Genomic DNA, 17,248 nt, shown 5'->3' on the forward strand with positions numbered 1-17,248 from the left:
GGGCATCCACTGCGTAAGACATATGCTCGATATGTTGGCGGTTCATTCCACTGTGGCGACCCCAAATTATTAAAGGGACTAAGCCAAAAAGAAAATGAATGAATGATTTGTATAGTTCTAGTTGTGAATCTACATAAAGCTGGAGTTACACAAGTTTGAGATTGTGAAATTCTGTTGTATGGTGCTGCGAAAAGGGGCGGGATTAAACAAGATAATTAGACATTTAAGAAAGTGAGCGATTGGTCCATATTATTCTGTGCAGAGAGGTCATGTTTTGATCCTTGATTGGTCTCACGCAGTCAAGTAATGCAATTTCGCAGGTCAGAGTTCACCAAGCTTGAACTTTGCAACGCACTGAACTGTGAAACTTGACGCACGAACTTGTGTTTCCGGTCTTACGCATTCGAGTGCATATGAATGGAAGTCTGTGGGAAGAAAAGTCCAGTGTGACCGCAGCTTTAATGGTGTATTGGCTTCAGGATCAGTGGTGTATTCAACCATATTTGAAAGCATTGTGTTGTACATTTAAAAACTAAAGAAAGACAAACAGTTGGATATGATTTGAACTGAATTTATTTATTGTTTATCCAAATTGGAGTTAATGTTTAGGCTTATGAGGTACAGAACACAAAGTGCTTAGACAACGCTGCTGCCATTCTTTTCCCAGTATGACACCTGACAACATGGGATGAACGTGAAAAACCAAAATAATAAACAAAACTGGGTTACTGGTGGCATATGTGTCCTGCTATCAGGTCCTTTTTATGGACCATTTTTATGGCCAGAGTTTGTACAAAGAGAAATCACCTCAATCAATTATTGGTGATTGCTGTGAAACATTGCCCTTATTTATGTTATTAGTTTCTACAAAATGACAGTGTGCGTAAACGTCAAATTATAAAGTCCAAAGCAAGCATACGCCACCAGTACCACCATATTAAATAGAATCAAAACAATGATACAATCAATTCCGTAAGAAAATATAATTAGTACAAAACTTCTTTCAGCATTTATTCTGCCACAAGAGCTATAACAAGCCAAAAGCAACTTCAGAACACAAGGTAATAGGCAGTGAAAACAGCATAAAGTGGCTAGTGATGAAAATGAAATGATAGTGTTATTTAACTTTTTGATTTTTTTCTTTTTTAATTTTCTTAACAAAAATAGAAACTTTGAGATACTCCTGGGAAGGCGGGTGGGCCAACCGAGTTTTAGGACAAATGACAGAAAAATAGAAAATAAAGTCTATTAACAGTGCTGATTTTCTTATTCAAAACACAAAAGCATGTTTCTTTTTTTACACAATGTCCTGTACATTACTGTTATTATATACACATATGTCCAAAGAATATGCCACAGTTTATATACACTGCAAGGCTGTGCTGGACACGGTCCTGAAGGTTCAAGATAAGAATAATATACAAGAACAACAAAAACAGAGAGAGAAAATAATCATGGAACTTAATGCAACAAAGTAACAGTGATGCAACTTCCTGTCTGTTAAACTTACTGTCATCATGTGGCAATGGGGGCGCACAGCTCTCCTTAATTTTAGGTTTATTTGAGTAACAAAGCACTATAAATGGAGAATTTCAATATTTAACCACACTAATTTAAGATTCTGCCTCCAAAAAACCCTTGACGATCAATTACACATGCATATAAATTGCTACATTTCAAATAATGCCTAAATTGGCATGCTAATTTAATGAAATATTACTTCCCCGCCCAAATACTTTAGCATAAATGCACAAATTTAAACACATTCAGGATTTAAATCTTTGAATTACAAATGAAAACGACCTCTTTGGAAAAGTGTTTGAAACTTGGTAGGGTCCACCAGTACCTCAGCTTCCGTAAGTATGTCTTTCCCCTCCCCCGACAACTGCGAAGGCAAATGTGCAAAGAACGAAAACTGAAGAACTAATCTCAAAATATAGAGTCTACTCCGTTAAATATCCCCATGTTTACAAAAAAAAAATAATAATAAATGCAGCTCTAAATTGTTCCTATTGAAAACATGGCTGGACTGGTTGAGATTTATGCACGTTTCAGTTCCGCGAGTCTCCTTAGTAGCTGCTGTTGCTTGCTTTTCAGCTGCTTCTTCTCCTGGGCCTTCTGTCTGTCGCTGACATGCAGCGTACGGAGATACTCTGTCGCCTTAGTCAAGATCACAACTTTGGGTGTCTTTGGACAATCAACCAGGCCTGGGATTTCATCCCGTAGTGCCAAAAAGCGTGAGCGAAGGTCATTTCGTCTTTTGCGCTCCAAAAAGTTGTGCGTCTTCCGCTTGTCTGTGTCCTCACAGTCCGAACTCTGCGGGCTGGATGGTTGTGATTTGAGGTGGTAGGATGTATGTGTTGGCGAAGCAGAGACAGTTGGAGACTGAGCAGGGACTGATGGGGAAGGTAATGGACTTTTTCGTTCTGGGGTTTGAGGTGTTGAAGCCAATCGTGGCTGTACGATTTCTTGACGGATTTTCTTGCGGGGCGGCTCTTCTTCAGGATAACTGTCAGGAGAGCGGGCGGCATAGTTGTGCTGTTGCTGGTGAATGGAGATGTGGAAACGCTTCATGCAGGGGTCGTGCGGATCTGCACGAACGGTGATGGTCACTGGCTTGCGGGCGTTCACCAAACGAGACTTGTTCTGTTTATGTTCCACCGTCACCACATCAATCTCTTCGTCATCTGCAAGAACAGAAGAAATTGTAAACTATTACAGATTGAATGTAGACAGATGATTGAGAGGGGTCTGGATGCAGACTTGATGCAGTTTCAATGCTTATTAACGGGCACACCTAATCCCACCCCTAACAGTGACATCACTAGCTCCATTGAGTGTCTGACATTGCAAGTCTGAGATATGCAGTCTCAGCTTGCAAAATTAAGTCTGCATCCAAATATTATGGAGATGATGTTATATTTTTGCTCTGTTTACACTTGGTATGGTGATGCATTTTGGTTGATCAGACCACAAATAGATGAAGTAGATTGTCCACTTTCAAACACTTTCCTAGTTTTCTTTATATGTATACTGATTATATATATATATATATATATATATAGATTATTCAATCTTATATTGGAAAATAAGTCATTTAGATATGAACATAAAAGAAAGAAAAAAAAAACACTTGAACACAAAAAAATTCACTAAACATAAAGAGTTTGTAGTAGAATCAGGCCTGACAATATTGCAGCTTTATATTTTTCCTTTTTTAAAAATAAAATTGTACAGTTTGAGATGGCAAAGTTTATGTATGGCCTGGCTAGAAAGTTCAACATAGCCCGTAATGTTGAAGAATTAGAAAAGAATTAGAGCGGGTTCTCTCAAAACAAATGTTGTTTAAAAGCATTACATTATGTCATTATTTACTATTAAACTTATCCTGTTGAATGAGTTTTTGGCAGACTCCGGGAGTGGTCGAAAGTAGACAGCTTTGAAGTGTTTCAGACCCTGTTTAAACCTGTATTGAGAATTTGTGATCAGATCCACAAGAATGCATCATAATAGGAGATATAAAGAGCTTTGCATGGGCCCTAAAACTATGAATTGGAATTAGGTTTCCATTCATCGTCTTCCCCTTTTATTTCCTTAATCTCAACGAGAGGAAAGCCAATGATGCTTTGATCTGGCACAATGAACTTTAGGTCACCTCTGATCTGTATTTTGATAAGAAACGCGTCTGTTCAGAGTTCCCCCCTTCTCTGCCTTCTCTACTTACTTCCAGCACCAAGCACAAAGAAAAATAATGCTAACAGATATTCACCATTAAAAATAATAATAATAATATTTTATATATATATATATATATATATATATATATATATATATATATATATATATACATACATACACACACACACACACACATATACATACATATATACATACACACACACACACAGTTCAAATGAAGATGAAGTATTCTGTGAATGGGATCAAGTGTGATTACAGTATGGCTGCACAAACAAAAACTGATTCTTCTAGTCATGTATACAAGTTTGGGACTTGATTAAAGTGAAAATTTTCATTCATTCTTTTTAGCATGTTCCCTTAAAATGAACTTATACAAGTAACCACTACAGCTATACTATGGCAGCTTCAGATTCTGACTGTTCATTCATGGACAATTAGGTGACTATGAACGCTTCAGGATTCAAGTACCCTTATTATTGTTTTTTTTTTTTTTTTTTTTACTGCTGATCACGCACTACTAGTAGGCACCACCCACAAGTACAACAATTTCTCCTTTTGTTTTAGTTGGGGAACGTTGAAGCTCAGCACATTATTGCATTCCACACATATTAAAGATGAAATGCCAAACTAAATCCCATGGCACCAATGAAACCGTTCTACTCAGGCTTGACAGATTTGGACATGAATGAATAGCAACAGCATGACATCAGGGTCAGTCAGGTGTCAAAACGAGACGTCAACACAGCTACAAATTCTCTGCCTTCATTTACTTGCTCGAGTTTCCTTAGTTGAGCACAAAATAAGATATTTTGAAAAATGTTGGAAACCACCATCGACTAGCATGGCATTTGTTTTAGGGTTTTAGCTTTTTATAAATATCTTCTTTTGTGTTCAACAGAAGAAAGACTACCAAATGTTTGGAACCACTTGAGGGCGAGTAAACGTTAATATTTTGGAGGTGAACTATCTCTTTAAGCGAGTGCTCAAAGTCAACAATTTCTTACTTACCAGAGGAGTCGGTGCGAGATTCTGACCCGGACGACACCTGTTTCTTGCAGCTGCTGCTCAGGGGGAAAGTAAGGACAGCTGCTGGATCCACGCAATCTGTCGCCAAGCTGTTGAGAGCAGGCACGTCCGCAGGGACGCACTGCGCCTTGCCGGAGAGTTTGGACTGCGCCGAGCAGGACAGCCGCTCGCTGACAACTTTCTCCAGCTGCTGACTTGCGGAGAAACTGCTCCACATGCAGTCCTGAATTATGATGGAGCTCAGGTTCTCCAGAGTCTCCTCCGCATTGAGTTTGCACAGCCCCTCCTGCTCGTCGTCCTGTCCCAAAAACTGGGACACCCACTCCAGCCTGTCCCCCGGAGATGGACCGCTACCTTCCAGTATCCTGACAGGCGACATGGGCGGGGTTGGCACGAGCTCGAATTTCTTCCAAATGTCCTCGCTCGGTGCGGTCGATTTGAAAAAGTCCTCATCCAAGTTGTGGTCGTCGTAGAAATAGTGCTGATATTGGTCGTATTCCTCCATCTCCCACTTCTTAATTCGCGACGCGCTCGCACTGATTCCTGGCATTGGTGTCCTCCTTAGAGATCAAGATCTGAAAACCACAATTGATCCGCTTTTAAAAACAATCCGATCTTATGGTGCTTTGTGTGAGATGATTAGCTTAGAGCACTTCATTTTATTTCCAGAGAGCCTAAAGTGTTTGACCTTTTTAATAAATAATGGTTATAATATTAAACCCTTCTGAATAACATAAATGAATTAGCCTACATAGTAAAATATGCACGCAATTATGCTATTATACTGAAATAAATTTTAAATGCATAGCTCGGTGGTATATAAAGTGATTGGTCTTCATGCTGTTCTACTTTACGGTACAAAACTTAAGTTTCGCAACATGCTTCTATTACATAACACAACTATGTAATATGTAAGTGCTCCTATAGCTAGCTACTACTGCCATACGGTCCTCGTAACTTGCTCTGCTGGTCAGCAGAATCCTCAGCTTTCTCCTAAAACGATTGAGACAAGCAGTTGCATTAATCCTTAATTAAACACTTACCGTAATGCAGAGCGCAGAGTCAGAATGTTGCGTGTCATTTGAGACACGAAAATGTTACCGGTGAGCTCCAGACAAATGTTTTGCACGGTAAGCGTTCATGTCAACAAGTTAATGAAGCGTCGTCAGCTGTGTGCTCAATAATCCGGTATTGTGTTCGCTTTTCCAGGTGTGGTTTTGTACCATCCGGCTGTTGTTTATAAGTTGAGTGGCGAGGATGTCGGCTAGATTTGCAGTCCGCTTCTTCATGAGAACTTCGCTTCTGTCCTCGCCCTTTATAGCGGTTGTATGATCCTTTCTCAAGCCGCGGCTTGCGCTCAGAATGGACACCTGAAACGAGTACCCCAAAGTAGTGGGTGGATTTGCATACGAGGCGGGTTGTAGTGCGTTAACCACGCCCCTCCTTAAAGAGACAGGACCTACTACAGAGATTCATTCGCGCTTTGGGAAAGTATACATTCAGTTGATGATTGAGAAAAGTTTGCATAGACCTTGCTGTTTAGGAGTGGGAGAGACTTTAATGTTACAGCTCTTACTCAGCTCAATGGCCAAATCAATATATTTATATAAAAATGCATTTAAAATATCATCCAAAATTATATACATACCAGCCGATTAAAATGGGGTGTTTTTTTTCTCAAAAAGTGGACCTTATTGCAATCATTTACCTCATTCGCTATAAAATTATGAGGTTCAAATATGTCATTTTAGTGACATTTTAAGCACTAAATTTAGCTTGCCGGATGGTTATCATAACCACACTTTTTGATGCAACAAAAATATTTCCTACATTTTTGTCAAAGTGCACATCATACTATTTTATGTTCACAAAAAATGTGTTTATTTACAAATGTGCATTACGTTATTGCAGTTTTTAAATAATGTAATTTGATTATAATTTTTCATTTTTAACAAAGAAATATGAAAAAAAAAAATTTTTAAATTTCATTCATTCATTCATTTTCTTTTCAACTTAGTTCCTTTATTACTCTGGGGTCGCCACAGCAGAATGAACCACCAACTTCCAGCATATATTTAACTTGGGCGGATGCCCTTCCAGCTGTAACCCATCACTAGGAAACATCCATACACACTCATTCACACACATACACTGTGTATGTGAGAACATGGGGAGAACATGCAAACTCCACACAGAAATGTCAACTGACACAGCCGAGGCTCAAACCAGCAAACTTCATGCTGTGAGACAATCGTGCTATCCACTGCTGCTTCCTAGTTTTTTAAATGCTAATTTATAATCATCCATCATTTAAAAAAACAATTAGGAATCTGTTAAAACTTGGTTTAAATTAAAAACTGTCGACTAAAGGCAATAACAAACTAGCCAGCTCATTTACAAAGATTCTGTGCATTTTAATAATAATTTTAGTTAGTCTTACAGCCTTCTTTTATTAGATAATTTCACAATTTATGAAGGCATACTATCAAAAACGGGACAAACAAAGCTCATGTAGGGGTCAAATTCTGGATTTTGTCAGTAGTGGGGTTGATCTTTCGAACTCTGGCTACATGCTACTGGAACATGCGTAATATAATCGCATATTTTATAATATATTTTTTGTTATATTTTTCATGTATAGTATAGTATAAAGATAAGTATAGTATAATATAGGATATTATATATAATACTGTAGCAATACTAAATAATGTATTGTATATATTATGACACAGTAGGGTTAATTATAATTGAATAATAAAATTATATGAATACAATAAACAATGTACACATAAATATAATAAAGAGTTTTTTAATCATCAAAAACTAAAAATAGTGGTAATAATTATTCACTCAATTACTTTTCAGCTTAATCCCTTTATTTATTATGGGTCACCACAGTGGAATGAATGCACAACTTATCCAGCATATGTTTTACACAGCAGATAGCCCTCCAGCTGAAACCAAACACTGGGAAAGACCCATAAACTCTTGCATTCACACACATACACTAGCCAATTTAGCTTACTTAATTCACCTATAGCGCATGTCTTTGGACTGTGGGGGAAAAGAGAGCACCCGGAGAAAACCCACGCAAACACAGGGAGAACAAGAAAACTCCACACAGAAATGCCAACTGACCCATCCGGGGCTTGAACCAGCGACCTTCTTGCTGTAAGGCAATCGTGCTACCCACTACGCCACCGTGGCACCTTAGAGGTAATATACCAAAAAATAAATACAAATATTTACAAGGTTTTACAATAAAAACTAATTCTACAGTGGCAATTTTTACCCATAATATAAATGACATTCTGTCAGAGAAAATTCTTGCAAATCATTGTGCATATGATCTCAGAAAAGTGCAGAGAGAGCTAATATCTAACATTGTTTGCGTCTTATAACACCACCTACAATTTTCTATTATGCTGAACATTCACAGGGAGAACATGCAAACTCTACACAGAAACGCCAACTGAGCCCTGGTTCGAACCAGTGACCCAGCAACCTTCTTGCTGTGAGGCGACAGCACTACTTACTGCGCCACTGCGTTGCTCCTATGTTGAACAGTATTATATTATTATTACCCTGAGTGAAAGAGCAAGTCATACACCGCCTATATGTGTTGTCTGTTTTCATTTATCTCAAGATGATAATTAGTGTCAGACAGCTTAATGAATTGCTGGCAGTGCACAAGCTATAATAGTGACAATTATTTTTGCTTATGGCTACACCACATGTCCTTCTCCAAAAAGCCCCATATGGCAAATCTGTGCATTAGGAAGTGAGCAATAGCTGAGCAGTGTCTCAATTCAGTGTCCTCTCCTTCCTTTACATCCACATTTAAAACCTTGACCTTACGCAGAACAAAGGCTCTTTCTACAGTGATTGAGCAAACTCCCTTGAGAAATGTAGCTGTCCTTCTTTGGCTTTATGAGCTTTTTAAAAAATTTGCTTTGCTTTTGACCCCCCCTTTTCATCCAATTGTCCCACACAAATGTTGAAGAGTTTGTAGGAGGCTGGTTAATGACAGAAGGCTGAGTGAATTAAGTTGATTTACTGTTATTTTTATTAATGAATTTGTCTCATTTTTTTTTACAGCTTAAACATAAAAATAATTTGTTTGTGTGTACTGTATATACAGTCAAGCCCAAATTACTTAATTAATTACTTAAAGTCTTTGTACAAATGTAAATAAAAGCAGAATTTTTTTCCACAATGATGACTATTGTACATGGCCTTATTATCTTTTGTGAGAAGCCTGTGTCAAGCGATGTGGTGGCGCAGTAGGTAGTGCTGTTGCCTCACAGCAAGAAAGTCGCTGGTTTGAGCCTCGACTGGGTCAGTTGGTGTTACTGTATGGAGTTTGCATGTTCTCCCCGTGTTCATGTGGGTTTCCTTCGGGTACTCTGGTTTCCCCCACATTCCAAAGACATGCGGTACATGTGAATTAGGAAGGCTAAAATTGTCTTTAGTTTATGAGTGTGAATAAGTGTGTATGAATGTTTCCCTGCATGGGTTGTGGATGGAAGGAAATCCGTTGTGTAAAACATGTGCTGGATAAGTTGGTGGTTCATTCCGCTGTGGCGACCCCAGATTAATAAAGGGACTAAGCCAAAAAGAAAATGAATGAATGAATGATGCCTGTGTAATTTCCGTTAAAAAATTTGCTGGTTTAATTAAAGTAATTTTAAGACAGATTATGAATAATTGATTTTATGTGTGTGTGTGTGTGTGTGTGTGTGTGTGTGTGTATATATATATATATATATATATATAAAAGAAAGTATTCAATTACGTATACACAAAACACGTTGCATCATCTTTTGTTGAATTTTTGTTGTGTTTTGACTGTGAATTTAAAATGGCACTTCCTGTATTGTTGTAAACCAATCCGCATTCTGCAGTAAGTCTAGCTCCACCATTCAGGTACCGTAATATTGTGCAAAGTAATCTTATAAAAGGATTCCAAAAATAGTGTGATTAGCTATTTTGGTGTCATAACTTATCATAACTTCTGACAGTGGAAATGGAAATAGTTGCATATTGTACTGTACTATAATGGAAATAAGTCATCAAACAGATAGTCCACTTAAAATTGAAAGTTCCGTCATCACTTACTCATTCCAGACCTTTTTTTTTTTGGAATGTGAGAGACCTGTGCCTTCTATAGTGAGAAAAACAAATACTACGGAGGCCTAGTTATAGATCCTCAACATTCTACAATAATTATTGAAGTTTATTCCACGCCGCTGTCGCCACTGGCTTGCATGGTTCGGAATCTGTAGTGCGGCGCATCGATGGATTTGCTCCTCAATGTTTGGACTCTCAGTAGTGATTATTAAACCACACTCAACTGAGCTAAACTGAACTAAACTTAAACTCTGAAAACTGAACTGACACTGTTTCAATTTACTATGATCTTCTAGGTAAAGCTGCCTTGATACAATCTACATTGTATAAGCGCTATACAAATAAAGGTGAATTAAATTAAATACAATAATAATAATAATAATAATAATAATAAATCCACTGGCTTGGAACAAGTATTAGTGATGGCAGAATTTCTAATTTTGAGTGATTTATTTGTTAAAAAATAACCACTTGTTAAATTTGCAGTCTGCAAAAAGGCATCTCTGAACACCCAACACAATCCAACCTGGAAGCAGATGAGCTACAGCAGCAGAAGTGTATACCGGTGCAACCTCCCAGGAAATTGAGGCCAGAATTTGCATGGACAATGAATGATTGGAAATAGGTTGCCTGCTCTGATGTGTTTTGTTTTCTGCTGCCACATTTAGATGGTAAGGTCACAGTTCGGGATAAACATGCATGGATCCATCAAGTTTTGTATTATTGGTTTAGTATGGAAATTGGTTTAATGGTGTGGGGAGAATATCTTGCCACACTTCTTAATAATAGCTAAACATTGTTTAAATGCCTTTAAATAATCTTAAAAAAAATGCATTTATCCCACTATGCAATTTTATATTTAGGATGAAAATAAGGACTCCTCTCAGGTACATGCATGTACACTTGTGAAGCTTTGTATTGGTTTTGAGGCATATTATTTTTATTTCCCTCAGAAGTGGATGAACTGGAGGTGATGGAGCTGATGCTCGTGTGGCACTGGGGACAAAGATTTGAAGAGGTATGTGTGTGGGTGCGTGCATGTGTGTGAACTGGCAGAGGTTCTTGAACATTAGCATGCTGTTATCATATACTAGAAGTGCTAATTAAGAAGTCTGCCCTCAAAGCTGTGCACTGGTTAACAGTGGAGAAATGGAAATTATAAATACAGGCTGTAGCTTCTCTATTATGACCTGTTTTATGATTGTTATTTTTGAAGTGCTTTTTCTTCTGGCTTCCAAATATGAAAGGCAAAATAATGAAATAAAATATGTGTAGGGGGATCAATGCAGGTTTAGTTTGAACACATGTGGTTTAAACATTTCTACATATACTACAACTTGTATTTACTTGTACAACTGTATTTACTAATTGCCATATCAACTCTATAGAAAAAATAATTGTGCCAAACTTCTTTGATGATGTTGTTGAACATGTATTTATCATTAACAAGAGTACATTCAATTTGGTATTTAAAAAGCCCCTATTATGAATTTTAAAAGCTCATATTTTGACTTTGGGGCTCGACAACAGTCTGATGTGCATACAAGGTCAATAAAACACTTTTATTGTCTTATAATATACATTTATTTTTACCTAATTACCCCAACAACTCCCATATGATTCGTTTGGCAGAGGATTTTGCAGAGGATTGCGAGCTCCCTAACGCATTTAAATCCATAGAGAAAGCGGCACACATCTCGTTTTAAACTTGGTTTTAGACATGATATGAAAATATAAGGAGTTAACCAGATTAAGTATAAGCCGCGTGGAGCGATTACAAGTAACAAATTACAATTAAATACATATTTTGCAAGCTAGAGAAAACAAGGAGGCAACCATTTTAATCGCACTTACACTTGTGAACTGGAGGAAGAAACTGATCCATGAACTGTGTACTGATAAAAGTTCCTGTCAAGCTCTGACAAAGTTCCAAACATCAATAGTCTTTTCTGATCCTTACTTTAACAAACAGCAGATGAATTCCCCGTTGCAGGGAAGATTATTGCTTTAATCACAAGAACGTTCACTCATTAATGTTCACTTATCTTCAGTCAGGATCAGTCCAACACACACTTTATGTTTTACCAGATCCAGCACTTCATATTTGGTATTGTTTCATTTCGATACAAACAGGCAAAAGATCTGGACGAGCGATAATTTAAACAACTCTGACTCAAATCTTTTATTAAAACATCAATATTTTTAAACAAGGTGAACTTTCAGATTTAAACATCAGCTGGATGTTTTCATTCACTTAGAGCTGTGTTAAACAATAGAAAGTCATTTTCAAAAACCCATAATAGGGGTTCTTTAAAAATTTATAGGGATAATTTAACCCCAAAATAAAAATAAACTTATTTAGCCAGTTCCAAAATTGTTTGATTTTTTTTTTTTTTTTTTGAAAACAGAAGACAATGTTTTAGAAAAAGTTTCTACATAGTTGATGGTCCCCATTGACTGCAATAGTGACCTCCTACTATGGAAGTCAATGGGGACCATCAACTTTAAGGTTACTGACATTTTTCAAAATATTTTCCTCTGTGTTCAGCAGATGGTGGTGATAGTAATTGATGGCAGACTTCTCATTTTAGGTGAATTATCCCTTTAAAATATAACGTTATAATACATTAACAAATGTCCATGGTGCAAACAATAATGGGAATTCTTGTTTCTCTTATCAAATTTATAGACAAAAAACACAAATCAAGAGATCAAAGATTGTGCTGTGGAGGACAAACTGTGAAAAATGTGCTTGGATTTATCACAGGAATGCGAGTTTAATATGTAATAATCTCATGATGACATAAGAGCCCAAAAAATGCAAGCCTGTCCTCCAACATTCTCTGTATATCTCTGAATGCTTATTGAAGTGCATCTATCAAAGGCTGCTATCATAAATTCCCAGTAGTCTGACCCTTGAATGAACAGGTTGACTGAGCAGGTTCAATACCACCTGATGTCTTTTTAATCAGAAGAGGAAGAGAGCAGAAAATCCTCCCTAAACGTCTAACGAAAGGTCAAAGTCCTGTGATCTTCCTGACCAGTATAGGCACAAAACAGGACGTAGATCTGTCCATTTTGATCTATTAGCATTTTGCCTGCTTAAGTCCCACCCAAAATGCTCAAATTCAATTTGTACAGCTGGAAGATGTAGACAAGTCAGCAAACTAAGGCACATACACAAAAAAAACGCAATTGAGTTCCACACAATTGATTTGTGTGGGGACAACATAAAGGAATTACGCTAACCTATTAGTTTTAACAAATTTTACAATGTAGATTAAACATAAAACAATTAAGTGGTCCTCAAGAAACTCAAGAATCGTGTTGTTTCAGCTCATTTTTAAATAAGTTGTTTGAACAAAAGCAAGCATATTAACATTTTGGCAGGAGAGTTTTCATCAAAAAAAAGCTTCATTCACAGATATCAATCACAGATGAGGACACCAATAAAATATTAATAATAAAACACAGTCCATACCTAAAGTCTCTGTGAAATCAAAATCACAAGCCACAATAATCTTAACTACACCCCTCTTATACAGTTAGTTTGCTGCATGTGAATGAACTGTTGAAAGCCCTGCCGCCATCTCAATATTCAGTTCTGTTTTAGAAATATATCTACAAACTGAAATGAAAGACTTTAGGTGTGCAGTTATAATTTCTCTTATTTACTTAATTGACATCTCCAGACAACTTTTGATCTCTTCTCTTGCCTGCCTCACTACCCAACAACCCCAAAACTTTATCAATTCTGAGTGTGCCTCACATAGGTGAGTGGGGTTGATAAACCACCTGTAGAAAATACACTTATTCATCTCTCTGACACTTCAACCAACACCAGTTTTGCATATCTGCTCTGGACACATTCTTACAATCAGCACCAAAACAAAAACAAAAAAACACAGCATTTGTGAAATGTGCTTCACACAGGTGAGTGGGCTTGACAAACCACCTGTAGAAACCTTCTTCCCTTTTAAGCCCTGGTCAGATTACGCGATTTTTATTGACGGTTAGGAAAGTCACTGTGCCAGATTATGTCATTTTTGTCTTGATGAAAACTTAACTTTTGTGGGTAACAAATGTGTCAGACACGTTTCGAGCGTTATTTCCCAAAGCAGTCACAAGTGTTGTTATAATGAGATTTCTCTTTTTTTGTCTTATTTTAATCTCAGTAATACTAATGCTTGCTGACAACTAATAACTTCATTATTTAAGAGCATTCCTTACGACGTGGATAGGATCAAACTGATTCCTTTTTAATATTAAGATATTTTCTTTGAAATCTAAATGTATATTTTCCTGCCAACAATCCCTTGCCTGAACTTGCAGCGAGAGAGAAAGAAAGCGAAAGCACATCAGCAGCAAGGAAAAATCAGATGCTCAAGACATAATCGTTAAAATAATGACATATTACTGAATTTGCAAATATAATACTGAGGTTTCTGATACAACAATTACAGTGAAGCATTCATTAATTCTCTTTTCAGCCTAGTCTCTTAATTAATTAGGGGTTGCCACAGCGGATTGAACCGCCAACATATCCAGCATATGTTTTACACAGCGAATGCCCAAGCGAATCATACATTAAATCCTTATTTTCCACAGAGCGAAACAAATCATCCACCTGTAAAGTTGAGTAGTGGGGGAGCACAAACAAAAACATAATTTATATATTTTTCTTGGAAAAAATATTTTTTTGAAATGAATTTCATTTGCTATAGTTTGATTTTAATGTTAATATATCTTTTGTTGGTCAGTTATCTAGATACACACAAAAAAGTCTGCTATATGTGTCAAAACACAAATTGTTATGAGAATGTGTTGTTTTGTTAAATAAAATAAGGATCTAACCTAAATAAAATGAAAGTGAAACATTCAGTTTCAGAAAAGTTTTCATTATTAATGACAAATTTGAATTAGCAGGAAATGCTTTTTCAATTTATTTGCAGCACTGAACTTGTTCCCAGATTATCTCTGAAGAACAAGCTCTGTTGGTAGGATGAGAGAACTCAGAAAATAATTATGAGAATGGAGATGTCTGCATATTTGTGCCAGTCTGTCAGATAAAATTTCTTAAAACAACTAATATTTTATAAAAGGTAGTTAAATATTGCATAACCAATAATTAATCTTATCCACTGACTGACTTATGACTGACTCATAAGTAAATATGCAGCCTAATTTTTACCTGACCAGCGCATTGATGGCAGCACTCGCTGATATAACTGAAAATGAGGAGCTCCTATTGCACAGTGTCACCCACGTGACGAAACTCTTCCGGAGGAACGAGAAAAACTCTGCGTTGGTATCATGAGGCGTCGTAGACATGGTATCAGTTGTCATGACCTATGCCACATTATACGAGAAGAAATGATTGAATCTTGTGTCCTGATGCCCATTTGTCATTTACGAATTCCCACGACACGCTATGTCAAGGAAATTGTGCCAAAATCGTGACAAATTCATGTGATCTGACCTGGGCTTTACTCTAGCACTAACAGTTCCTTTGTATAATTAGCACTTCTTGTGTATATTGACTATTCTTGTTGAATCGCTGAATGCCTCCTCAATTGTATGTCACTTTGGACAAAAGCATCTGCTAAACGACTAAATGTTAATGTAAAAATGTATAAGCATATGACTGCATATATAAGCAATGCCTACAATCAATGTACAGAGTTGAGGTCATACGCAGACTTCTTAATATGCATTTTTGCTAAATAAATTTGAATTGCTTGTATTTTTTCCATCGTATGTTATAAAGTATGCTCAGATTAAGCAAATATAATGGCCAATACAGGACTTATGATAATATTCAAAATTTGAATATAATAATGTTAGTTAGTTAATACTGTAAGTGTAAGAGAGTTTGAATGTAAATTGCTATTTTGTTGTCATAAACTGACTAATAAATATCAGATTGATAAAATACGCTTTAATAACGATGTCATGCTTCAAACATCCAAAAAAAATTTCAGAGTGCAAATAAAATTTCAAATATGTCTTTAATTATATGCACAACAAAATTTTATTGCACAAGGTGATTGCATGCTATTACATACACACAAATGACTCCACCAGGAGGGACCCTCAAGAAAGAATTAAACCATGGGATCAAATAGCTCTCCTGGTGACTCTTTGTTGTGTCCCATTGGTTGAATTTTAAAAGATGCACAAGCCAATCCCAGCCTACCAGTGACCTGCTGTGTGCATATGTTAATGAGGACAACTTGGCTTGACTTTACTTTGAAATGTATGCAATTCTGAGAGTGAGAGGCAAACAATTACTGTACCTTATTAATATTATTTTATTATTATTTTTTATTCAAATTAAGAATTTAATTAAACAGTTTTTGTTCTTTTTTTTACATTCTGTTGGAATTTTAAGTAGCCTATACAGCTAAGAATAAAAAACAGCTCTTATAATTTAATAGGTGCTATCTAACATTTGCATTTGCTTCAGCGGGTGATTCACACAGATGAATGTGTCAGATGCATATGGAAAAATGCTAGAAATGCGTAGGTCTTTGAATTGGTTAGCGCTTTACAGAAAATACACAGATGTTAACGGCCATGTGTTTGCTTGAATAGAAGTATCAGTATTAAAAGTATTTTACAATTTACATTTTAAATGGGCAGATGCTTCAATCCAGTGTAACTTACAAATGTAAACAGAGAAGTAAACAAAGCAACTAAAGAATAACAATATGTCAATAAAATTAGAATAACTAAATTAGTCTAGTTTGTGTTATTTATTTAAATTTAATAAAAAAATGTATTTTAGTTTCAAAAGTTCAGATTTACATAAAATAAAAGAGAAAAGAGAATGTTTTAAAGATGAACGTGTGTATTTAGACGCATTAGCAATTGAAGGACAAGATTTGACTGTTCAGACTTTTTTTGAGATTTTTCTAACAACTCCAGCAACAGCATCAAACAAAATCAACAGAAGACACACACACAACCCACACACTCGTACAGCTATCTTTATGGTACTCCCCTTAGTCTTAATGATTTGTATAGACTATATATTCTATCCCCTACCCCAAACTTACCCCTAAACCCAACCCTCAACGAAAACAATCAGCAATTTTACAATTTAATGGGGTTTGTCTTATGTGTTAAATGTTATGTATGTGTTGTATGACTTGTTATTTTAATTAGTACGCTGTAAAAAAAATCCTGGTTGCTTTTAATTTTAAGCTGAATCAAATGAACCCTTTGAGTCAATTGAACATACATTACGTTAAATTAACTAAAACAGCTTGCATAACAGCTTGCATAACTCATAAAATTAAGTTAGAACACAAATAACTTGGTTTTTAAAATGTTATAATGAACTAAAACATATGTTGTCATGACTAACGGATCATATGATTTTTTAAAGTGA

General features: G+C 36.3%; 1 protein-coding gene and 1 long non-coding RNA gene across 6 annotated transcripts in view; one reads left to right on the top strand and one right to left on the bottom strand.

Annotated features, from left to right (window-relative positions):
- Positions 1 to 17,248, top strand: part of LOC141379122 (uncharacterized) — a 44,907-nt gene that overhangs the window by 5,046 nt on the left and 22,613 nt on the right. For all 5 annotated transcript variants that reach the window (XR_012395120.1, XR_012395119.1, XR_012395118.1 and 2 more), the window contains exons 3-4: positions 10,342 to 10,526; positions 10,809 to 10,873. This is a non-coding gene — a long non-coding RNA (uncharacterized lncRNA). The remainder of the gene's footprint in view (positions 1 to 10,341; positions 10,527 to 10,808; positions 10,874 to 17,248) is intronic.
- myclb (MYCL proto-oncogene, bHLH transcription factor b) lies at positions 557 to 6,107 on the bottom strand. Its single transcript, NM_001045142.1, is given in 3 exon segments — positions 557 to 2,687; positions 4,708 to 5,300; positions 5,769 to 6,107. Coding segments are annotated over 2 exon segments (1,215 nt in total). The 5' UTR covers positions 5,276 to 5,300; positions 5,769 to 6,107; the 3' UTR covers positions 557 to 2,040.

This window comes from Danio rerio, chromosome 19 (genome assembly GCF_049306965.1).
Source record: "Danio rerio strain Tuebingen ecotype United States chromosome 19, GRCz12tu, whole genome shotgun sequence".
Taxonomy (NCBI): Eukaryota; Metazoa; Chordata; class Actinopteri; order Cypriniformes; family Danionidae; genus Danio; species Danio rerio.